At 33.6% G+C, this 27,152-nt stretch overlaps 1 protein-coding gene across 1 annotated transcript; it reads right to left on the bottom strand.

The window, feature by feature from the left end:
* Positions 1-10,534: 10,534 nt before the first annotated feature.
* Positions 10,535-25,542, bottom strand: LOC129231462 (eclosion hormone-like). Its single transcript, XM_054865787.1, has 2 exons — positions 25,427-25,542; positions 10,535-10,796 (listed from the first exon to the last, which is right to left on the bottom strand). Exons 1-2 carry the CDS (start codon positions 25,523-25,525, stop codon positions 10,572-10,574), a joined length of 324 nt encoding a protein of 107 aa, XP_054721762.1. The 5' UTR covers positions 25,526-25,542; the 3' UTR covers positions 10,535-10,571.
* Positions 25,543-27,152: the final 1,610 nt, after the last annotated feature.

Below are 27,152 nucleotides of genomic sequence, written 5' to 3'. Positions count from 1 at the left end.
TATGTCCCTAGGAAGTGGAGACAAAAACACCTTGTCTTTAAAAAACCCCAGAAAAAGAATCACAGGGCTTTAGATCTGGTGATCTCGGCGGCCAATGAAGACATGTCAAATCCTGTGGTTCAGCACGGCCAGTCCAGCAATGGGGTAGGCGTTCATTCAAAAATTCACGTACGTTGTTATTCGTATGTGGAAGAGCACCATCTTGCTGCAGAATGAAATCAGGAACAGCTTTCTCCAGCTGGACCACATTTTGTTTAACAGGGGCTCTAGGGGCGAGTTCGTCATTCGATGATTTTTCCCTGTTGCCAAGTGAAACTTGTGATTGTATTTGCAAAATAAATTTATTTCAGCTGATTAATGCCTGTTACGGCAGTCCCACTGAGCTATTCTTTTTGGCCCATTCATTATGAATCACCCTGTATTTTGTATTCTCTGCATAAGAGGAAACAACGTAGACTGTTTTTTTCTCTTACAGTGGAGTTCTGCAAGATGACCATCTCTATGAAGAAAACGCTGTACAACTACTCCGTGGTATCTACCACCAGACCCCGAAGAGTTCCTATTTTTCCTACTTTTCCCTATTTTTTAGAGCTCTCTCCTTATTTTCCTACTTTTTCCTTTTTTTTCCTACTTTTTCTTTCTTTAGTATAGCACTTCTAATTGTGAATTGATTCTTATTTTTACAATTCCGCACCGATAATTTTCTGCATGTTTCAATTTTTAAAAGCAAAATCCGCTTGAAGCGGCATTTGCGTGTTTAAAAGTTAAATTTTCGTGACTTTTGCCATTGCGGCGTTTAAGATCGAATATTCTTTTTATCGCCCCGACTTCAGTTCTAAAGTTTTAACGAAACAATAAAGAAATAGATACTGGCACATTCTGATGCAATTATATATTACTAACCCGTCAATTAAAAGCTTTAAATAAACGGCCGACTGTTCAAAAAGTGCGGGAAAAGCCGAATTTCCAATTCGCCAATTTTTTGTACAGTTGATTACAAGTGAAATGGAGCTCTATTTAAACAGAAAGGCAATGTGAAACCTTAACGTTAGGAAGCAAAAAATGAAAAGTCTGTACACTGTTTATATTTTATTGATATTAGAACAAAAAGAAAAAAAAGCGACAGATAGCAGAAATTCGCAAAATCAGACCACTTCAAAACTAATCGAGGTAACTAACTTTTTTCATAGATAAATATGATTATTTTTCCTTCTAAATCGTAAACATGATTATAAAATTTATAAAATTTCATTTCCTTTCCTTGCAAAGAGTGTATTTGCAAAAAAAAAAAAAAAACTACGGCAAAACCTAGATGGACAAAACGTTCCCGATTTTTGGAGAAAAATTGGAAATCAATTTAAATGCGAGTTCCGTTTTTATTTCTTCACATTTTTAAAAGGGGGCGGGGAGAAGGGGATAGAGCCACAAGCAAATATGTACTGATTTAAGCATTAATTTTCCCAAGTCAGGAAGGCTAGAAATTGACCCCACTGACCCCCATACATGACGTGCCTGAAACAAAAATTTATGTTAAATGCCAAAAATACACAACATAATACAGTAAAACCTGTAAAGTTGACCACCTTTGTAAGTTGACCACCTGTCTATGTTGACTGCTTTTGTCAGGAACGGAATTAGTCCTATCTCATATAATAAAGAAAAACCTCTGTAACTTGACCACCTCTCTATCTTGACCACCTGTCTATCTTGACCACTAATGTACGCCAAATTTGGTTTGAAGTATTGTAAAAAACCCTTTGTAAGTTAACCACTTGTTTTTTTTTTTTTTTTAACTTTCTTCACAAAATTATTTTATTATATTATTTATTTATTTATTATTATTATTATTATAGCTTTCTAAAAATGTTTTTAATGCTTTGATGAGAGACTAGCATTTTACTAACTAACCAGCAGCATAAAGCTTATGCTGCTCTTTATTCTCCAAACTTGTTTTTCATTTGTTGTTCTATTTGAGATAGATTTTTGTACTCTGTTCAATGAAAATTAGGTGTCAGTAAAAAAGTTCAAAGTCTTTTCTTTTAGTTCCAATATGTTGTGGCAATACAGGAATTGTGCTAAAAAGAGCAGGCCAGGATCTATACATTTTGGGCCCCCCTGCAACAAAATATGTAGGGGCCCTCCTTAGTGGCCAGCAGTGTCTATTTGTAAAGTGAATAAGTTTTAGTGCTATTTTTTTTTTCTATTTTTTCTTCAATTTCTAGGACCGTTAGCCCCTTTAAGGACGTGGGCCCCTTGCTCTGCGGGTACGCAGATCTGGGCCTGCTAATGAGTAAAGTTACATGTTTCTGGTGCAAGGGATTAAGAGATAGGATATTTTAATTTTGCCTTTATGAACTGGGAGAGTCGTGCTTATTGCTCTTTGTGCTATAAATTGTACAAAAAAGGCTTGAAAAAGAAATTTAGTTAAACTTGAGATTAATAAAAAGTATGAAATATTATATTAAAATTAATTGAAAATGGAAAAAACCAGAGAAAATTAGCCGGCACACATGGAATTTCTAAAACTACAGTGTCTAATATAGTTAAAAACAAGGGAAAAAATAACAAAATTATTTGAATAATATTTTTAATTATTGTTTCACTTTCAATAATGTTAAACAATGAAAGTGAGTTGAACAGAAAGAATAAGGGTGAATTACTCAAAAAATGAAAACATGGGGCTAGAAATGACAAAAAAAAAAAAAAAAAAAAAAAATACCGCCCTTTATAAGTTGACCACCTGTCTAAGTTGACCACCAAAGTACTGCACCGCGAGTGGTCAACTTACACAGGTTTCACTGTACAAACCTTTTAGTTTACTTATTTTGTTATTTATTTAGTTAAATTATTTTGTTATTTATTTAGTTAAATTATTTTATTATAAATTTTATGCCCCATATTTTTAAGAACAAATTTATTTTATATAGTTCTGCATTTTCAGTCTTTTTCCTTTTTTTTTCTTTCCAAATTCAAACATCTGCCCCTGTTTATGCAAGAATGCATGTCAGCTGCCGATTACTTTTAACTAAAACTAATTTAATATTTGCTTTGCTTTTTGTATCATAGTTTATGACAACGGGAGCTGAAAGTGTTAGTATTTTCGAATGATAAATAGATGCTCTCGAAGGAATGTTTTCGTTTTTTTTTTTTTTTTTTGACAAAACAAATCTTTAACAAAAATGGCTTTATTGCGCCAAAATATAAGTTTTTATTATTATTAACATTGTTTATTGTTTTTTTTTTTCTTTTTGAGATCGCTATACGGCATTTTATTCTTTCACACTTAAAAATTTTACTACTGTATTGTTGAAAGGTGTTTCTTTCTTTGGACTTTTTTTTTTAAATATATTTTTGTAATTAATATCTTCACCAGTTTATTTTTCATACTGATGATTGTCAGCTTGTTTCTTTCGTTTTGTTTTTGCGACTCTGTCTTTCATTAAATCCCTTTAGTATTTCAAAAGTAGTTAGTTTACTTTTGGGACAGTTTTAAATCAAAAATGCTGTTAGTTTATTTTAAATTAGAAGTAAAATTTACGCTAAATTTGTTTCCTCTTGACGTGTGTGTAATCCTATCTCTTCCTAGTTTTTCCTACTTTTTTAAGTGATTTTTTTTCCTATTTTTCCTACTTTTTTAATTTTTGATTCCTTATTTCCTACTTTTTTCCCACAAAAAATCACTTCGGGGTCTGTACCACTAGAATTACGGCAGTCTTTGTTTACCTAGAATTACGCCGGGGGTCATTTTGACTCTCGGAAAAGAAATCTGCATAGTTTCCTACATAATGTTATACATTTATAAAAAATAGTCTAAAATAAATTTATTTATAATAACTACAGTTTATTTTAAAGAGTTCAGAGAGTTTTAGGATTCTCCATGAAGTATTTAAAATTTTTTTAAAATGCCCTTAGAATAACCAGCGCTGTTTCAGTTGCATTTCAGGAACTAGCTGCTACAGTTCTAGTTCTGATGAGGCACAAGAGAACATCAGTCACAAAACACTCTATGCACGTCCCTTCCTTGAGCAATCTATCGATGCCGAAGTCAACTCAAAACTAATCCACAAAAGTTTCAGTTGAGGTTCTCTCGTACTTCAGTTTTCGTTTGAAATCTAACGTTACTTTTCGAGAAAAAAAGCAATCTTTTTCTGACACCCCTTGGAAATTAATGATGGACAAACTTTATCAACTCCTCTCTTCATGTGGTGCATATGGGCACCAATTTTTATGTTAATCCTTGTATTACTGGTTCAAATACAGCAGTCAGACTAATAGCGGGGGGAATGGGTCACCCTCTGAAGAGATTGGTGCCAAAAACTAATCGTTAACATTTCTCATGGGGGTGCACATGTTTACAAGTTTTGTTCAAGACGTTTTGAATTAGAACATCCGCAATAAATCGGTCAAATGTAGGAAAACTTAATTAAGTTGATGTTCTAACACCAGTCGGATATCCGAGCTCGAGTAGCGCCTGCCATTCGATATAAGGCAGTGAAGAACCCAAGTAACATAAATCACGTTACATCACGTTGCTCTGAAGCGTTGACATCACGTTACTGGTAACGTTGATAGAGCGAAAATATGTCTCGTTGCAAAACGCAAAAGCAACGGTTTTAGTAACGTTACATCAACGGTTTCAGTAACGTTACATCAACCTTTATTTATCACGTTACATCACGTTGCTTTTAAACGTTGTATTAAGATTTTTTTTTTTATTTCAAAGCTTGAATAAAGTTCTTTTTTTCTTGGTAAGAATGGAGGTGGGTTCATTGAACCTTAATTTTTGATACAGTAAGTATTCTACATTTTTTGTTAATGCAATTATTGTTAATATACTTTTATAAAATCTTTACATGTTTTTTCTTTTTTTTTTCTTTTTTTTTTTTAAATTTATAAAATGTCTCATGCCGTTTAAAGGCGTTCGAGTATTCTTACACTGTGCTTCATTTACAATATTTTGTAAGAGCATTCCTGACATTTAAAAATAAACAGAGCATAACATAGCATAGCCAAATTTACATCAAGTGGAGTTCTATTAATAGTCAAAATTAACGATATTACTACAAATTAAATAAAAAAATTCTTCCATAAATAAGTCCTTGAAAAAATAATTATTATTATTACTAAAGAACTCCAGAAATATTTTTCGAAAGGCATGAAAGTTTTGAAAACATCCTCTTACATCAGTGCTTTAACAAAAAATTGCAATATTATATACTAAAGATAATTTCAGTTACATGACAAAAAATTTTTTCAAAAAATTGCTACAATTATTTCGTCAAAATCATTCTGCAAAAAGCCGATTAAATGAGTAAAAAATGGTATTATTTATCGCTTTTATAGCTTATTAATGGAACATGTCCCCAAGCTTCAGCATCTTTTTAAGAAATCAATGAATAAATACTTAAATAAAAACATCTAACATTATTCTTTCAAACAATATTTAAATAAAAGTACGGTGAGAAAAATACTCAAACTCCGACCAACGGCGGTTCATTAACTTCATAAAAATATGTAATAACACTTTTTTTAAATTAAATAATTATATCAGCAATAATACACTAACAATAATACAAAGTACTTACCGCTGAAAGTGATGAGAGATCGCGATTGCGAAGCTGCAAAACAATGGCGGCATAGCAAGCCAGAAGTTGTTTACTGAAAATGGCCACTAGGATTCGGAGGTTGCCGAAGACGAGGCAAAGTGCAACGAAAAGTAACGATAAGTAACGTTTCTTTTGCAACTGTTTGTCAACGTTACAAATTTAAGAAATTTGCAACGTGATGTAACGTTTCAAAATTACGCTTTTTGGAACGAATCGATAAAGCAAGGTGATATCACGTTGCGTGGGAAACGGTAACGATGTTTCAACTAATTGCAACGTGATGTAACGATGACGTAACGTTTCAGTGTTACTTGGGAAGGGCTTCCATTTTATCGAGTACCATTAAGGTGGAAGTCCGAATAATCTCAGACGGCACACGATAGATGGAAGCACTATCTATCAATATTTCGAAATTTAGATCCTCACTAGAAGCTTAACAACTCCTGGCTCATCACCACTAGAGGTATTGATTCACGTGGAGGACTTTGACTACGATATATTTAACGTGCCCCATTCATCATCAGTGAACCGGAACAGATTGATAGATAGTAGTTTCCAAAAATGGTCAAATAGTGTGTTCTGTGTAGAAGAAAGCGTTCGATTGATTTTTCATCGTTATCATTTGACTCCTAAATTGTTAAAAATTTTCTTTAAGTCATAAACAATGATAAAAAAAGTTTGGAAACCGCTGATCTAAGGGATGTCGGGAAGACATATCGAAAAATGCAAGTTCGTCAATTGATTCTTTCACGTCAAACTTAGCTTTTGAACAACAATGGTCATCACGCGCCCAATCATTTATATCGCTTATCAGCGATATCACGTGACCAGCAACGTCGTGAGTCTAAAATTTGCATACTCACATGTCTTACTGTGTCCCGAACTTATGCTAATTTCCATATTTCCTTGCCTTCCATTTTGTGGTTGCTAACCATCCGTCCTTAGCAATTGTCCACCAGTGTATTACCCCACAATGGATCACTAAGGCCAAACATTGGTAAGCGTCAAGATAATAAGTCCGACTCACCAGCCAAACTCATTGAGCTTAACACTAAAAGAGGAGAGCGAACTAATCGGTCCGTTTTTTGCCCAAGCGAGTATGGCAAAAGAATTGCACTTTTAACATTTAAACTCAAGTTTTATTATGTAAAGCCTTTTGCCGTGCATTTTTCAAATCCTTAATATGTTCAAATCGTTGTGGCAAAAGAAGCGGTCTTTTGCCATTAAACAAGATGTTTTATAATGCAATTGGTTTTGCCAAACTCGCTCGAAATTCAGACCGTGAGCCTCAGTGTAGAAGAATGGGAAGTTCTCTCTCCTCTTAGTGTTATAGCTCAATGGCCAAACTATGCTTTATTGTGTGAAATGTGGTTACAGTTAGAGAGCTCAAAAATCATTAAAATTGATTTAGCTACTTCTTTTGCTTCAAAGTGCGACTTGTGTGGGATGTTGCAAGCTACAGATTTATTTTCAATATTTTATACTTAATCGTCCTTCATCACGCCTAAATTTTACATTTTGCACCAAAGTTATGCGCTTACGTTCTTTTAGAACCCCTATAACTGGAGAGGCCGACACATCCGCCATCAGCTCCTCCACTATAGAAGCCTTACGACATTCCTTATCACATGTAAACTTTCCATTTTGTTATGCGCTAAGGGGAAAATCAACTTTTTCTTTCTGTATGTAAGAAATGCTTTTATTACTTTTTTTCCGATATCTATGTAAGGAATAATTAATGCGAGAGCACATTACAAATAATGACTTCTTATACTTTTTCTCAAAGTACAGAAACTTACGATGTTGGTAAATTTTGAGGCTATACTGGTCAAATTCAAAGCATGTGTGAAACTTTAAAATATAGTTCATTATTAAAATGATCACATGCGATGTGTAATCTACACAAAAAGCCTAGTTTTAAGTGATATTACATCAAATTTTTATTTTTGATGAAATTATTGTAACTTTTCTCAGTTTTTATGCAATAATGATCAACGATCAACTTAAAAGCGTGGGCGCGAACCCTCAAGATATTTTTTCTGTCGAAATCCTTTTGCATCTTTACAAGAGGCAACGTTTCCGAACTATTACTTAACGTTTATCAGATTTTTATTTTTTTCACTCCACCCAACTATACAACCTTATAGGAAGAGCCCGCTATGTACTTGGTTATGCGAACTATTTCTTAAAAATTGTCGAAGCTTTGCGCGCTGGTTCTTAAAATTTATAAAGTTCCACAAACCGGTATTTTAAGGCAAGGCTTCCCAAACTGTGATCCGCAGACCCCTAGAGGATCCACTGACCCTTAGTAGGGGATTTGCCTTAAACTTTGGGGGAGTTGGGAGTTAAAAAAAAGTTAAACAATATTTAAATAATGCTTTTGCATTTAAAAACTAGAATTTTCATCGTAGAAGCATGGAATTTTCTTTTGAGCTCTACTTCCTGACATCTCGAGATACAATGCTTCAAGATCTTGCGTAGGTGATTGAACCATTTTCTGCTTTAACAAAACCATGCAAAATGTCGTCGTGTGAATATGAATGTTTGGTAGACATAATTTCAGACTGTACATTGAAATTACCTTCCAGAATACTTTCTCCTATTTTGACTTTGTCAACCAAAAAAAAAAAAAAAAAAAAAAAATACCAATCGTGTGTTGCTCGTTGGAAAAGTAATATGTGTTCTTCCATTTGCTGCAACGCAACTTTGTGAATAATAATTTTCAACCTGTGCAACCACCAAAACTAAATATCGAAGCTATCTACATTCTGAACATATTAGACTTCAGATATCAAAATTTAAACCCAATATATTAAAATTGTGCTAGATAAAACAATCTCAGTCATTGACCCTATTAAATCCCACGCACCTGCTAAAATCCTTCTCACGCTTTCTGTGGCCAAAATTATTTCTAAAAAACCTTTTATCACTTTTCTGGCGATCTTTTTGATTTCTATAACATCCCTTCAACCATCTATATTGATTTGGTTTTATTTTTAACTTGCTTGGCGATTTCCAAGTCGCTGATTTTACATTCATTATCCAGAGATTTTTAATAAGGATTATTACTGTGTAATTTTTTTCCCCGTTTAAAAAAAGTGTTGCGGGTTTTTTTCCTGTTCTCATCGGTGCTGTGGAATAATTTTGAAGCTACCTTATATTTAGGCGAGTCTTTTTTTTTTTTAATTAAGTTCTCCGGTACTCCGGCTAAGCTACCGATATAATTGTTGTTACCTTTTTCGTTATACAACATGGTCTATTGGTAATACAGTCGAACCTCCATTTATCGAACTTCCACATATCGAAATTTTCTATATATCGAAATTCCAGCAAATTTCTAAGTTCATTACATAGAAAAATTCTTTCTATATATCGAAAAAATTTCTATGCATCGAACTTTTTTTTTCAAAACATTCGTACATTTTTTTTCCACTTTAAACTGTTTATCTCATGAAAAATGAAGGTTAGGGAGAAAATTATGTTCACTAAAGGTTGTTACGAAACTCATAAGGAATCTTGGGTTGAGGGGTGTGTAGATAGGTCGTTGTTTCGCTCTGGAGTTCTTAAATTCCCTCAATTTTATTTCAAATCTTAGTTGTAACCAGTAACTTTGTAAAATCAGTTTCAAGTTATCCCTTCTGTCTATTGATTATCATTCCTAGTCTTTTTTGCTGCAGAAAAAATCATTCAAGTTAAGTAGATTGATTTTTTACTTTTCTCTCGATCACATTGTCAAAACGAGATCCCCTAACGTTGCGAATCAAGTTGAATTGCCGAGGAATGAAGATGTATGAAGGCGTAAAAATGTAATTTCTGTTATTTTTTTAATTATTAACTTTCATTTAATCCGATGCTCGTATAGATTAGAAATTAGGTTTCATACACAAAAATTAGCTTTAATTTTATTGTGTTAGGAGGTTTTTAGGATAAAATAAAATTGTTTCTATCTATCGAAATTTCTATACATCGAATTTTTTTCCGGCAATTTGCTACTTCGATATATGGAGGTCCGACTGTAATATATTTATATATACAGTGCTGTAGCTGCAAAATTTAATAACTTAATTTCGATGACTCCATATAATAATAATAACAATCGAAGACTCCACTTTGGCATTTTTTTTTTTTTTTTTCCGCCGACAAAAGTTTTTTACCTGGGCTCAATCAAGACTGTTTAGTTGAGAGGGTTTACTATCCGAAAAACAACATACCCCTAATTCTACGGCCTTAACTTTTCGATATGAGAAACTATTACTTACTTAGAATACTTAATATAACCTCACGACAACAGCTGTTTTTTTCACATTCGAGACTAAAACAGGAATAACCTCGCATATTTTTGAAATGACGCAGACTGGTAGTGTTGCCACTTCTAAACACAATAATAATGATACCAGAAGCAACGCAAGAGTTTAAAAAAAAATGTGGTTCCTGGTCATTTCTTCAAAAAGTGAGCCTAAACTAAAATTTACGAGAATTTGAGTAGTGTCCCTAATAGTTTAGCCACCCACTCTATATTTCAATGATTAATAATTTATTAGTGCAAGTCCGTTAACTATGCGACTAATTTTTTAATGACAATTGGCATAAGAAAAACTGGAAATTAAAGCACTTTTTTTTAAAACCAAATTTGACCATTATCTGAAAATTACCCGTATATGAAATAGTTAAATTTATTTTTTGTTTAATGTTATTTTAAAACTTGTGAGCTTCATAAGTGCAATTTTTTTTTTTGGATTATTTACTGATTTTTTTTCTCAATTGAATTTTGTATGTATGTAGCATTTTCTATCTTTCTTGGCCTTTTTATCGAGACAGCTGTCATGACGCATCTTAAACATAAATGTATTTCATATGATTCAAAAACGAGTAGTTAGATATTCATTATTTTTATTAGTTATTCTTTATTGTTTTTCATTGCTATTTGAATGATTCTAAAAGCAGTAAGCAGTTTTGCTTTTTGATTTATTCCAACTTTGTAAGAAATTCGGCAATAGAATCCAGCTCAGAGCAGTCTGGTAAGCTGGAGCCTTGAACTCGAATGCACCACTCCGCGCATCTTTGACCTTCAAAGAATGGTCCAAATGTACGCTTGCATTGGGCACAGTTCTGGATGCAAACAGCAACATGGCGACCAGAAAGACTTTCTGAGATGGATGACAGCAGAATAGCTATTACTAGAAGAGAAAACTAAAATACAAAGTGAGAAAAAAGTTGTAATAGGCAGCAATATTTTTAATTATTATAATTTTTATGTAAATTATATTAATTATAATTCTTAATTAAATCAGTAGTTACTATTTCAGAAATGTTTTTTCAGGTAGACAAGACTTGCCAAGACCGAGTCTTGTAAATTTGCTGCAGCTAGAATATTGCTCACCCAGGAATGATGTTTATAACATTATGATAAACGAGCTGATGTGTGCATCACATGACTTCCTTTTACTCAAATTTAATATAATTTCCCCATTATTGGCAATTTTAATGTGATTCAATTGTTCACTCTCTAAATATCACCAACAGTGACCAAATTGTAATCAAATTTTAAACAAATCACCAAATTTGTCGCCAAGTTTGTGACAAAACTTGGCGACCAAAAGACTGGTGATATATCGCCAAGTGTCCGACAAATTATAACACAACTTGAGTTTACATCGAAATTAACAATGATTTCCCCCCAAAAGGGGCAAAAGACCCCCTTAGGAACGTCCGAATGCAACCAAAAGGGAAAGTGCACCACTAGGCCCCACTAGGAGTCTACGTACCAAATTTCAACTTTTTAGGACATACCGTTTTTGAGTTATGCGAGATACATACACACATACATACGTACATACGGACGTCACGAGAAAATTCGTTGTAATTAACTCGGGGGTTGTCAAAATGGATATTTCGGGTGTCAGTAGGTTCCTAGGCATATATCCACGTGTGGTCGGGTCGAAAAAAAAACTCAACATTCATTCGGGGGTGAGAAAAATGGAAATTAAGGCTGATTTTTAACCGACTTCAAAAAAGGAGGTTATGATTTCGTATTGCGGCTTTTTATTAGGACTCGACCGATGGTTCAACAATTTAGCCATCGGCATCGGCATCGGCGGCCGATGCTAAATTGCAAGAAACATCGGACCATCGGCCTTAAAAACTTCGAAAAGCCGATGGAATTGGCCGATGTTTTTGAAAAAAAAAAGACCTTTGATGTTTTACCTTTTAATACAAAGTAAAGGTTGTTTTCATATAAAATTGTTTACTAAATTTCAGTATGAATTTTTATTTGAGTCACCCCTGAAAGAGTTTTTAATACTGCATTCAGTTACCAAACAAGTTAATTATTGCGTTGTTTCTTGCTGCTGGATGTACGTAGTATCTCTCATAAGTCATAACTCCAAAATGGTAAACTGTATAAGGATAAGTTTTCGCGTGTGGGGTGTGCGTACGTTCCAGTTGTGCACTTCCCTTTTTGTTTTCGATCGGGTGTTCTGAAAAGCCTCTTTACTCATTTTTTGTGGCTATTAATTACTTATTTCAATGCAAAACTAAGATAGCGTCTCAGACTGACGGTAATTTGGTGATATATTGCCGAATTGGAGACTATGGAAACAAATATGAGATGGCAAAACCCCGCTATTCATTTTAAAACACTCTGTATTTTAAATCCGCCACTGCAAGTCAATACGAACTCGGGTGCAAGTTTCGGAAGGGTTTTTTTGCTCAATGTTTATGATTATTTTGAACTCTATTTTTTACGACTATTTTGAATTTCCGAGAACACTTGTGTGCCCCTCCTCCCACTCCCTCAATTTCTGAAATTAAACTCTAGTTATACTCCTGAGTTGTTTAAAACTAACACCATTCATAAAATTAGAGATTTTTTTTTTCAAACTTTATCTATTGTTTAGAAAGAATTTAGAGCATTAATTTAAGAAATTGATTAAAGAAAGACGTTTTGAATGGTGACACAATTCGGAAATCGAAGGGACTTTTGAATTTTTTCTTCGGAAGTGCTGAAATAGATTCAGAAACTCTTCCGAGGTGTTGGTTTTAGCGGTTCTGTACTACAAATATTAGGCCGAGGTTGGGGCCGAAGTGTGAGTTACTGCAAAATCAGAGGGTGACCCCCCCCCCTCCATTTCGTAATGCGCCATCTTTTTTGTATCATTAATAGCGATCGATTTTTTTTTCTGTTGTAAGTAACTATTTTTATGTATTTATTTAAAATCAATGAATAAGTTATTTTCGTTTTTTATAGAAAAGTTTCAAGGATTTTCTATTATGCAATTTTTTAAATTTCAGAAAATTACTGTTAAATTGAACAATTTAATTTGAACATGTTTGTAAAGCTTCATAAAAGATTAAACAATCTAACTGTTCAATATTATGTATGCAAATATCAGATCAAGTAGTCATATGTATTCAGTTATTAACTTTGTGTAAATATTGATTTTGTTTATAGCTACGTTTTAAGAACCTCGCTCTTTTCATGGCAATTTTTTTTCCAGCAAAATTTATGTCACTGTTTTAGTTTTTTGAAAAATGCAAAATTTTCTATTCATAAATTTTAAATAAGAAAAAAATATTTCTTTTATGATTTAGTATTGTAATTTATCTGTTATCTTTTTTTTTAATTTGATGACTAAAAAATGTCTACGTGCAATCTTTCCAATTTAATTGCGTAATTTGTTGACGGTTTCAGTTTTATTCTTAATTTTTTTTTAATGATTTAACAACATAATTTAATGTTTTATAACTATGTTTAGTGAACTTAAATCCATACATCATTACAATATTACTGAAATCTTAGTTATATGTTCAATTAAAAAAAAAATCAATTGTTTATTAAACAGTCTTTTTGTTTTTCTTCCTTTTTTCTTTCTTTCTTTCTTTCTTTTTTTTTTTTTTTTTGGCTGTTGTTCTTTATCTTTCATTGTACAGCAGTCAAAAAAGGAGAAGCATAACTACACCCTATATAGATTGTACGTAGTACGATCCAAAAGTTCGGGACAAGCTGTATAAAACCTTACCCAGAATAGTTCACATTACAGAAGCACATCCACCTTCAAAAGTTTACCTTGAGGGACTACGTACTTCTGCCAGTGTTCATATAACTTTTGGAAACACTTCTGAAAGCCATTTTTCGCTACCTTCTATGATGCAGCTTTATCTTCTCCTGACGGAGGAAAGCATCGTCCATGCAAATGTTTTTTTGCTGGGAACAGGTAAAAGTCACACGGAGCTAAGTCCGACGAAACGTTATGTTATTTGTTTGTCATATCAGAGTATTGACCAATCGAACCGTGCATCCTCAACATGAAAGTCGCCTTCTTCCCTACGATGAAGTTAAAGCAGCAACGCAAGAGGCCTTACAGGAGTTTGCAGAAATGTCTTCCAGGAGTGCTTCTAAAAGCTATACGAACATTGGCAGAAGTGCATAGTCGTTCAAGGTGACTATTTTGTAGATAGATTTGCTTCGGTAATGTGAACTATTCAGGGTAAGGTTTTACCCACCAAAAACATTCTGTAAAAAACTAGCCAAGTCTCGATGGAGCTGTTTGTTTATCTCTAAAAAGTAATGAAATCTAAACAAAGTCATGACAAGTCAAAGGTTCCTTACTGCGATTTCTTTATTGTTATAGTTAATGTTGTGTGACTTGGCCGTTAAACATTCTTTATACGTTAGTGGGTACAAGTCAATTTTGTTTACACGTTTTCCAAGTGGCAATTTTCCATCGTCAATGGGTAGCGGTTCTGGCGACAGATTGGTGCAATCGTGTCATGGAGCACCTGTTTTTGTACCCTTGTGTATACTCTTTAACGGCTAAGTCACACAACATTAACTATAACAATAAAGAAATCGCAGTAAGGAACCTTCGACTTGTCATGACTTTGTTTAGATTTCATTACTTTTTAGAGATAAACAAACAGCTCCATCGAGACTTGGCTAGTTTTTTACAGAATGTTTTTGGTGGGATTTCACTTCTTTTTGTAGAAACATTTAATTTGTGTGATGTTCGAGTAGACTAAAGTTAGGCTAGATTAAATTAGAAGATGTGTCCCACTACGCTGGACTTTCGCAATGACAGTCGATTTTTTGATGTACCAAGAGTAGAAGGGGGCATTACCATATCTAATACAGCTGAGACCAGCTGAGGGTTCTTCATTAGATACTTCAGACTTTCGATTTTTGACATCAAATGAAGCGGCCCACCAAGTTGAATATTTTTTGTAAAGGCGGTTAGCCTAGTTTTTATAGTTTTCCCTTTATGTAGTCATCAAACCCTAACTCTGTACCAAATTTCACCTCTCTGAGTTTATGGGAAGTACTAGTTCTATTTTGACGATCATGAGTGAGTGAGTGTCATAAATGCGAAACTTTGCTTTCGCTTAACTTCGGAACTAAATGACCTACAGACTTGAAATTTCGGATTTCCAGTGTGTGATTATAGCTTACTGGATGACGAAAATTTCTGCGTTCTGGTCTCATCAGAAGGTTCTCAAATAGGGGCCTGAAAATGCGACGAAATGGTTCCAGTAAAGATGGTACGGCAGTGTTTGCTTCGCGCTCGACTTGGCTGGGGCACTGCCGCGTGCCCCTCGATACAACTTGTCCTGTAACCTTTAGATCATACTACGTACGTATGAGTTTTCAACTTACTATTTCATAACGTTTTTGAGTGACGTAAGTTTACGCGCATGAAGACATCACAAGAGAATTTGCGATAATTAACTGAGGAAGCGTTCAAAATGGATATTTCGGTCATCTACATGTTCTTAGGTACATATGCATGTACAGATGTGCCGAAAAAACTTGTGAAGTTTAAATTGGGTGATCGTAAAATAAAAATTTAGGTGAAAATCTGATTTTTTTTTTATTTTTTGTGATTGCAATTCCTTATTCGTAGAAAGGAAGTAAAGTGAAATGAATCAATCATCCTTTAAATCTCTGACAGTTTTATCAATTTATTTCTGTTTGATTTTTTTTTTTTGCCATCGGCCAACGGCATCGGCCATCGGCCATCGGCAATCGGCCATTTGCAGGAAAACAATCGGCCATCGGCCATCGGCCATCTTTGAACAATCGGCCAACAATCGGCATCGGCCCATCGGCCAAAAAATGCCATCGGTCGAGCCCTACTTTTTATGTGTGTTTTCGAATTATTCCAACACTACTGGACCGATTTGAAATTTTTTTTTTTTTTGTTTGGAAGGGTATACTTCCCAGATGGTCCCATTGTAATTTGGTCTGGATCTGATAAGGGGTCTCGGAGAAATCCAAGAAATTTTAAATTTCATACGTCATGATCACGTGGTGTTGCTGTGATCGGTATATTTTCACACCTTAGCTTTTGGCTTTCTCTTGAACAATATTTAATTCTCGCGGCACATGGATGATTAATTTTCTCAACGCTGCGCCACAAGGTAATTTTTTATTATAGGTATTACTACTGTATATATTACTGCGTAGCAAAGCAGTAAATTAAATATATTTTGCTACTTTAATAGTTGAATCAATTACCTTAATATTTTATTTACTAATAAATAACTTTATTTAGACACTAAAATATAAAGCTCTTTATTTAATATTCCAATTTTTAAATATATTTAGTGTTCAATTGAGTCGGAATTGAATGCAGAACATCCCTCCCCCACGATTTAATTTATATTCTTTAATAATATACATTATAACTGTGAATGATTTCTGAAGTTTGACCAATATTCTGGATTTACTATTTCACAATGCCGCCAGTTCAATTTGAAATTAGGGTTGAGAATTTTCTTCGGTGTTGAAGGAACATTTTTTTTTCTTGCTCTGATTTAGGGGTTCCCCTATAGCCCCTTGAAACTGCTATTACTAGTATTTTCTTAACAATTTGTTTCATTTACGTTTCTAAATTGTACTTTTGTTTTTGGTTTGTATTAAGAGTGACGACTACGCTCATTGCTGAATAAGCGATTCAGCCAGCAACAAGCTTTTTAAAGACTCATTACACTAGACAAAAAAAAAAAAAAACTTTTCTCTTAAGTTCCCAGAGCTATACAACTGTTTTTAACCATATTTTGGGAGTCGCTGAATTGAAATATAAAATTATTTTTCTCTGTCAGCTGTACTTTTTTTAATCAGTACTACTATTATACCCAAAATGCACAGCTTAAACTCCATTCTGTTTAATTTTAAAGCTAGTTATAGGCTTCCGAAACTAGGATTGCTTCCTGCCTAATAGCCCCTATTGTCAATCTACAGTCCATTTTACGTTCAGGAAAGTTCACTAGACGGAGTAAACGTCTTAGTCGTTATAATACAATGTCTTCAAGTACTGCAAAAAGCTTAAAGTTAGTATTAAAAAAAAAAAAAAAAAGAATTTTTTTGTTCGATTATTTCTTGTAGTCATTGCATAACGCGTACATATCAGGAGGTGCCATGCAAAAGCAAACAGGTCCACTTAAAAAAAAAAAAAAAAAAAAATCGGGAAAACACGAAAAAACTATTATTTATTTAATGTTGGACTTTACAATAACAAAAAGTAGTTAATTTGGTTCTGTTTGTACCTAGTATTAATATTTTACATCATGTTTTGATAGAAATATGCTAATTATTTAACGGTAAATATTTGATGTGTTCTCTTTTGCTTGAACAAGGTGGATATGTGTTTTTTGCATGAACTAGCTTAGGATATGTTCTCTTTTGCCTGGACAATTTGTTTCTCAATTTATTTAGTAACCCCCCTCCCCCCAAAAAACATTTGTGGCAGATTGCGGGAAAAAAACCCAAAAAGGAAACATTTTAAGTCCCCCCGATTCTAGGAAAGCATCAAAAACCATAATTTTACTTCTTCATATTCGAGAAAAAAAAAGCAACACATCTTTCTTCTCAATGATTTTCTTCACGCTACAAATTTTAATAAAATAATTGCTGCGGAAAGTTGAGATGAAGCACTGAATAATAATTTGAATGGAGGAAAGCCTTCGAAAAATAGGGATTTTATGTCGAAATTTAAGCATCCTAATTGATATATAGTTTTTTATTCATATCTCCGCTAATTATTATCAGAGGATTATGTTAAATAGCCAAACATGAAGACGGGAAAATTACGAATTCATCCATACCTGGCTCGATGGTCAGTTTAATGGCGTTCGGGAGAAGTAACTTGAACATTGATAGATAGATACATAGATAAATAGGTAGATAGGTACATACGCCCAGTCTTTAATTATGTAAGATAAAGTGAGAGACAAAAGTAAATAAGACACTCATTAAAATGAAATTACTTTACTTCCATTCGATAATCTGCAGTTGAGCTCAAGCTGAGATATGTTGTTTTAAAGTTTGGCTCTTCAATGTATTTGTTTCTCTTTGTCTTTTTTTTTTTTTTTCAGAATTTTTTCAAAAAATAGTTCCTGATCAAATAAATGATCCTAAAACATTTTGATTATTAAGCAAAATACGAAATAGAGAAAAACTTGGTTATAATAACTCAGTTTTTTTCAAAAGTGACCAAGAAAGTTCTCAGTTATAAAACAAAAAGTTTTTTTTTTCTAACTAAACTTACCTGTATGTGTATTTCTGTCAAGCAGAAAAAGAAGATGTGTGGATTGCATATATTTTTTAATGTTTAACCCTTTATATGTTTCAAGAAACACAAAGCTATTAAGAAACCCTATTTTTATTCATAAAAAAAATCAATTTTTTCATTTTTTTCAATTTTTCCCGAAAAAAAAACCCGGTAAAAATTTCTGGAAATTTTACATCTCTACTCATGGAGCAGTTTGAAACTTGTGAATTTTTCGTTTAAATTTTTTTAAAATTTTAAATTTCTAAAAAAGTACTCATTTTTTTGCACCAAAATATTTTTATTGTTTTAGATGTAATAAATATACAAGCACACAAAGTTTTTGGCATCTAGATCAATTATTGAAAGAAAAAAAAACATTTTTTGTGTCCACTGTAGCCTTAAGACACATGTATGGACATGTTCTTTTATGCATAGAACGTCAATTTTCAAAGCTCTAAAATAATAGGATATGATTTTTTTTAAGCTGAAACCAGCTACACTACCGTATAGAAATGAGGTTGACGAATAAAAATCAATCACATTAACTCAATTTTGTATTTTTCTGGATCTGTTTGCTTTTGCATGACGCATCCTCATATGTTACAAAAGATAGTCGTAGATGCAATATACATGGTGTTCCTGTTTAACCTGCGAGACCTTTTTTCCCCCCAACTGTTAGTCCTAGATGCCAATTTCAAAAATGCTCAAAATCAGAAGCAGAGTTAAGATATTGAAAGTTTGAAACAAAAATAAAAATGAGTCAAAAAATACAAAATTTAACTTTTTATACGGGCCCTAGGTCTCCTAACATATTTTTAGGGAAATTATTTCCATTGAAAATTAATTTAAACACAAAAGGTTTGACATTAGTACGACCAATATTCACCGAGATATGAAACGCAGCGTTTTGTGACTTACACTACTTTACACTCGCCGTCAATAACCCCTTTGGGGGGGGGGGGGAGATATAGCGGTTAGCAAGGGTTTGAAATTATATTTGTGGATAGAGTGTGGTTTTTTAAATTGTTCGAGGTTTTGTAGTGCGTTTTTTCGTATCATGGCATAACATTTGCATTTATTTTTTAATAGCAATGAAAAATTTTAATACTTAATTTTTTTACTTTGACAACCTGTCATTCTGAGAGGATGAGAAGTTCCAATCTCATCTTCCGTATGGTCCCTTAAAACTTCTAACTCGAATATCTCCTTGAGTTTTGGTCGCACAAATGTCTAGTGTTTTGTGTTAGAATATTTTCAATGGAGATTATTTCCCTAAACATAAATTAAGGGACCTTATAAAAAGTTAAATTTTGTATTTTTTGACTCATTTTTATTTTCGCTTCAAACTTTCATTATCTTAACTTTGCATCTTATTTTGAACATTTTTGCAACTGAAGTATGCATCTAGGATTAACGATTGCGAAAATAGAGGTCTTGCAGGTTAAACCGGAACACCCTGTATAAGCATTAAAATTGGAAAATTATTAATTACAAAACATTAAAATATTTTGGAATTTTTAAAAATGAATGTATACTAATAATATAAAACTGAAGAGTTGTTTGTTTGTTTGAACGCGCTAATCTCAGGAACTACTGGTTCGAATTGAAAAGTTTTTTTGTATTGAATAGTCTATTGTGGAAGGCTATAGGTTATTTTTTAAAAAAGTCAGATTGACCGAAATATTTGTAATGGTAAATTAAATGTTTAATTAATTGTTCAGTTCTATGGATTCCTAATAGATGGCGGAGTAAGTTAATTCATCGAGAGGGCTCTGGCCGACAGTGTCGATAGCTGCGAGGAACCATGCCGCGCGGCTCAGACGCTACACTTTTGTGGGACTGTTGTGGTCAGTGAACTGATGCTCGATTCTTTTTTTTTTCGGTATTCAGGTGAGTAATTTGATTTTGTAGCAATTTTCTATTGAGTTTTGTTTTCCTTGTTTTTTCAAAGTTTGTTTTTGTTCTTATAGTTGGAGATAGTTACTTATCTAAGTAAATAATTTGATTTGTCGTATTATTCAGTTGTGATTGTTCTTTATAACGTTTTTATCGTCGTACTGTTTATTTGGCGAAAGATTTTAAATTGAAGAGAAAAAAACCGTGTAACTAATTTCATACATTTTTGGCGACTTTTTCCTGTTGGCGCCAATGATCCAAAACGATGTATGAGGACATACGTCATACATCGCTTTTAGCGATGCTTTTTTAGCACCAACAGGAAAAATTCAGATACATGATCAAAAACACTTCAGAACACAATATACATTAAAACAACATTAAACCGCAGCAAAAAAAAAAAAACATCGCGAATATATACTTGAAAAATACTAGAAACTAGAAAGTTTTTGTACACAAAGAAAAAACACTAGAAGTTATTTAAAATGCTTAAAATAACAAATTACACTAACGGTTCACCAAAATATTTTTTTACCAATAGAAATAAAAAGTTTTTTCCAACATGCATTTCATCGAACAGAAATTTTTCTCATACTCTACTAAAAAAGAGCAAAACGGTTCAAATTGCGATGTTTTAAGCGGAAAACATCCCCAAAACCAATCACGAACATAAAAATATCAGAAAATAAATTATGAGCAGAAATGCTACTAAATTAGCAAAAACTATAAATCTACTATTTTACATTTTTAATACTATTTCAGTCAAAGAAACGCAAATTTATTCAAATTTCGACGTATGAAAAGTAGAAATGTCTCGAAAGAATATCCCAAGCGTAAACAATACAAAAATAACATACATTAATTTGCTATTCAGAAACGTTTTCAAAATACCAAAATATCTATTATATTTTACATAAAATAACACCTTCATATTTTTATAAAATGCTAGAGTCAACTTATCTTCAGTTACTCAGTACCTAAAGGGATGCACGCTTCTGGAAATGAAAACATTCTAAAAATATGCATTGAAATGCTTAAATCAATATCAAAAAAATGAGGAGTTTTCCTGAATAATTTTTGACATTGATAAGAATTAACGTTTAGAATAAAATAACCATACTATTTTTGTAAAATAAATTTACATGCACTAAAACTAAAGTTAAAACAACAAAAAGCCCTCAAGATTTTGTCAAAACATCAAGCATTTCGAAAGTGAGATTTTTTTTTTCTTGAATTCTCTATCAAAAAAAAAAAAAAAAAAGAACTTCCCTTTTCATTGTCTAAATCCACACACTCAGCCTGAAACTACTATTAAATAAAGAACTAATGTCTAGAACGAAAGCACAACAACATATTGCAATCAAACAATGGCGCATTACAGAGACACACCCCTACGTTTGATTTTACTTTTAATTCAAGGTCAAGTTTGAAAAAACTAGCATTTTCTAATATTTAAACACCAAAACATAACTACTGAATTTGAAAAAACACAAAATAAGCCCTCCTATGAGGTACATTGCACGAAAAAAAAAACAAACAAACATAATAACAAGAAGCATTCCAGCTTTCATACGATAAAAAGTTTGAACAGATCTAGATTGCCTTCGGGTTGCCAAACATAGGTTAGTTTCGCCAGGGATGCCATGTTAAAAAAAAATACCGCCTCACTGGCAAAAAACACTGGCAAGGTTGTCAGTGCACATTATGGGTTTAACCAAAAAGACAATGTAAAACTCGCAAAAAATATGAAAATTTGGGTTTAAGTAGCCCCAGTTTACGGTACTAGTTTCCGTCACTTCCGGAACGTCAGTGTTTCAAATGAGAGCATTTTTAGGGTTCACTTAACACCCCCTCTGAATATCTGACGCACTCGAAAAATCTCTCCCTCCCCATTTTCTACCTTTCCGGATGAACACCCCCCACCAGGCAAGTCGGCAGATGAACATATGTACACTGTTAAAACTACAGGTTGCGTTTGGCACCTTTCAGGGGTGAAACGCTTGTTCACCAGCGACACCCAATAGAGAGCCGAAATTGCACCCTTAGCAAGGGTGAAAAACTGGCTCCCTTCACCCAACGTGCACCGTAGGTGAAAGATGGTACCCTAGGTGAGAAAAATGGCACCTTTAATGCTTCCTATAGAGATCCCCCCCCCCCGTGTTGTGTGAGTTTTTGAATACAATTGTGTTTTATTTATTTTGATTTATATATACGAAGGCATTTGATCACATTTCAACTTTCGAACATAGTTTAGAATTGTTCATGACTTTAATTTGTCTGTTCGTGCACTAACTTTCTTACATTCACACTTGGACTGCTCAGTAATTAATATGTTGTTGACAACTTTTACTGCATGATCCGTGCTGAAAATGAACAGGGAAGGTATTTATCAATCATTTGCCGGAACCACCAGAAATATTAGGTTACATTAGATTAGAATCATGGAAAAATAAAAGCGTTTCATTAACGTTTAAAATTTTAATCGAGCGTAACATATCAATACTTATTATAAAATTCGATATTTGATAACCTTGTGCGTACAAGATAAATACTAATGTAAAAGCCCTTCTTTCCAATGTCAAGTTTTCCGTCAGATTAAAAATAAAAACGAGTAGATAACTACATTCTCTACATACAATAATGCCTAAGAAAGATACGTTAACCAAAACACGATGTGAAACTCATGAGTCAAACACTGAGTGAGAGAGATTTCTTTTCACGCGTTTCCCCCCCCCCCCCCCGCCTTTGCTGCTCTGTTCGTTTCCACTACGTAGTTATTTCATTGAGAAGAAATAGACATTGGTATATAGGCTGCTCACGTCGATGCATTTTTATTCCGGAATTAGCTATTCAATTATCAGCTGATTTAAACGTTTTTATTTTTAATATTGTTGTTGTTCAAGATAAGATAGTTTTAGGTAACAGTTTTGAAGGATATAAATAACAAGACATTAAATGCTTAATAAGGTAAACGGAACAATAAGCAGTTGTCAACATTTTTTAAACACTTTAAATATGTTCGAAAGCTCTAAGAGCTACAATATGATCAAATGCCTTTACTTACGCAAGATTTCGAAGATTAATCCACGAAGTTTTCAGTTTTGTACTTCATTCAATGTGAAAGTAAATTTCGTTGCAACTTCCTTCCTTAACCATTCAAACTGAAGTTGTCGTTGAACGATAAGTCAGAGCGCGTGCGCAAGGAGTCGCCCTTCTATTGAATGGTCTTTTAGCACTTTTGTTAACGTCGTTCCCCCACTGAGGAACCAAAAGCACCTCGACGACACTTCCTAGCCTCCGTTGCACCCTGAGGCACCGTTTTTCCACCCTAGAGTGAAATTCTTTACCCCTGTGGCACTTCTGGTTTTAACAGTGTACTTTAGCACCAGAGACACGTTGGACACGTATCAGTCGCTGACACGCTTGAGTATTTCAAATTTCCATGCAACTGTTTTTTTTAACATTTTTGAAAATCTATCGACGTTTTCCCCACCACCGAAACGAGAACATGATATAATATTTTCTTCTTCTTATAACCTAAACCAGGGGTTCTCAAACTGGCTGCCGCGGCACCCTGGGGTGCCGTAGGAAGAGGCAAGGGGTGCCGCGACGTCCCCATGGTATCCATATATATGTTAGGTGGCTGTACCAAATAAAGCCATGTAGACCCATGAAGCCATTTCCCTATTTTTTGAGGTAACGTAATAAAAATTCGCTACATCAGGACTTTATCGCCATCAAAACGCTTGACTGATGATTAAACCATTTCAACAAGCAGTTTTTAATTACCATGCAACAGTGTAGCAATTTATTGTAGAAGAGGGAAGTCAAAACTATCTGATCTTATTTTACGGCAGGTTTTGTTTCTACGTGGTTAACTGTAGTTTACTAGTTCAAAATAAGTTTTTTGTAAAGCCTTCTTATTTCAGCAACGACTTTAACTATTGCATTAATGCAATATGCATTGATGACGAATGGTAAGAAATTTGCTGCACTTCCCTGCAATCTTTCAGTGTGAATCATGTGTGTTTTGCATTAAACGTTATGTAGTTGACGAATTTAAAAAGAAAAATGTCATTGTGTATCGTTATTTTTTCCTGTGATTTGATAACCTAGAAACGTAGATGGCAGCCCAATAAGCAGTAAGTCATTTAATATTTTTTTTACGGGGGGGGGGGGGTGTGTTTAATACATTTTATAGGGAAAAAGCAACAAAGTACGTACAAAAATGCCCCATTTCATTATGTTTCTAAAATTCACCCCTGATCGCCCAAATAACGGGCATGTCAATAAGGCCAAGGTTCACCTTATTGGGACGCCAGTGTCCTTATTAGTACACCGGAGGATGAAGTGGAAGGTGGAGGTTATGGTCTTGAGCTGCACATGTTGCATAAATGTGTAATGGAGTGAAAAAAAAACATAAAAATCACAAATTATCCGTTGTCCGAATGTGACAATTTACTGATCTTTCTTCTTTCCATAGAAGTAAACATGGAATTTTTGGTAATGTTTTGAAGTTATCATATGAGGCAGTGAGAAGCAAAGGGATGTAAGTGAACATTTTCAAGTTTTGAGTAAAATGCTTTTAAAGATAGGGTCCTAGGTAGACTTTCAATGAAAAATGTTTATAAAGCATGCTGCATAACAGCACATACCAAGCCTACTAATACTTTCTCTTACCCCAAGACAGAGGAGAGGTTCACCTACCATTTGCACTGGTTACCTCCAAATTTTTAATTTTGCCACTTATATCCCTTTGCTTCTCACTGCCTCATATGTGGTTGAATATGTTTTTATATTGATAGTAAAGAATCTTTCAATTCTCTTTAGTTTGACTCCCGTTTTAGAGGGTTTTTTTCTAACCTTCAACTCTGCGTAAGGTAATCCTTGCCCTGAGTTGACCTTACAGGAACCCATGTTTCTAATAAGACTAAATCGCCATTCTTTGTTAAAACTGCTGAAAAACGTAACTGAAACTCAAATTTTCACGTAATTTTATTTCTTTTTCTGGTAAATATGCAAAAGCTGGTGCCAATTCAGACATAAATGAACAATATATTTGGTTATGAGCCTTAGGGTGGCCTTATTTTGTGCACTTACCTTATGTAAGAGAGATGTACTAGGGGGCCGCAAGAAAATTCTAATTGATCAAAGAGTGCCGTAAGTCGAAAAAGTTTAAGAACCCCTGACCTAAACTACAAAATCTAATCCACGACGCTCGCATAAATCCCCCGTTAGCATCATGGGCTCCTCTACTAAAAGACACACTTGTTAAAAATCTGCTTGGAAAACTATCGCTTCATTTGTTCAAACACATCCTTAAAGTCACAATAATAAAGAGAAAAACTCAAGTCTATTATTTAAAATTTTAAGACATACCTTTTTACTAACCATCTTTAAGCTCGTAGCTCTTGAAATATTAGATGTTTCCTGTTCACCCTTACTACAACGCATGCTGCATATTTTCGTTGCAACCATATATATACGCTTTTGCAAATCGTATTTGTGTTGATTTCATTACTGATAAACTTTTAGTAGTAATGTAAGGAATTCCGCTGCTAATGGATAGCCAACTGTGAACATATTGTTAAAGAAATCGCCAATCTCTTTTGAGTCTGATTATCACTACTTTCGAAGCTTTTTGTTGATTATAAGAGTTAGTCCTAAAACATACGAAACCTGTATAATAATAGAAGCTTAAAATGACGTGATAAATCATTCGGTTATTATTATTATTTGCCTGTATTTCCAACGATAACTTACTTATGATAATATTATATCTTAGTTCTAAGATCATTTCAACAGATTTCTTCCTTTTGTTTGCTCCCCAGGGGAAAGTGAATAATGATATTTACTTTGATTACTGGGTGATAATTTTGTGACATAAAGTACATTATTAATGCATTTCCAATTTTAAGAAAATACATGGAATATTTGTTATCAAGGTTGTAGATTAGGTGGGAAAATGGCCGACTCCTGGACTCGAATGCTTCCAAATCCGAATCCCGACTCCGACTCCTTTACAAACATGAATGGGGAAATTTCAGCCGAAATTACCCTACCGAGACTCCGACTCCTGGACTCGAATGCTTCCGAATCCGACACCAGACTCCTACTCTTTTACAAACATGAATAGGGTAATTTCAGCGGAAATCGAGCAGGCAGCTCTGAAGAGTCTCATGACCACACAAATGTTTCTTCTTAAATTGCAATAAGTACAATTAATAGACATATGAAATTTTTCAAGATAACTTTGCAAGGAAAAAATATCCTATTTCAACCTTTTTAAACTCTGCAAAAAATTTGAAATTTTAAGAAAATCAGCCAAACACTAAATTTAAAATGGCTAGCTTCAAAAGTATTTTAACGATTCGATTATTTTCTTCTAGGAATAACTACACTAAGAAACAGCATTTTACTTAGGCATGGTTTTTGAAAATCTAGTTGGCTGTATTGATAAAGATGGTGGGGGGAGGGATGAGGAGGGTGGAAAACGAATTTTTGCCAATTTTTTTCACTTTTTCTCATGAAAAAGGTAGAGCTAAACAGAACTTGAAAAATAAATTCTATTTACGGATGTGTCTCGTCATTCTTAATTTTTAGCCTAAAATGCATACAACCATATAGATTAAGTTTGATTATTTTTTTTAATAATTGAGATTCTTGTTTGCGCTTTTGTATTCAAATCATGTGTTCTTTCTCATGGCATTTATAAACGAGCTAATCGCAATGGTGTGGATGTAAAATAAAGATTGTTATAAATTTTATAATTTAAAATCTAATATACTAATGTTTTAGTTATAATGCAACTATTAGTTAAGAGTTAAAATAGTTTTTGCCCCTTCTATTTATTATTAGTTGATTTTTTCCCCTCCATAGTTATGATGTATTCACCCAGTGCCCTATCTTCGATTTCTTCGAGGTAGGGTAAAGTTTCTATATCAAGTTTTGATTTAAAAAGGAAGACAAAGAAAAACAGAATAAGGCCATAGCCGGCGGGGGGGGGGGGGGGAGGGCATTGAGTCAGAACTTCCCCCACCCGAAATTTTCGAAGTTTCACATGCTATAAAAAATTGTCAAAAATTTCGTTCTTCGGACTTCAACT

Source organism: Uloborus diversus, chromosome 10 (assembly GCF_026930045.1).
Source record: "Uloborus diversus isolate 005 chromosome 10, Udiv.v.3.1, whole genome shotgun sequence".
Lineage (NCBI taxonomy): Eukaryota > Metazoa > Arthropoda > Arachnida > Araneae > Uloboridae > Uloborus > Uloborus diversus.
This window is presented reverse-complemented; position numbering and strand designations above follow the sequence as displayed.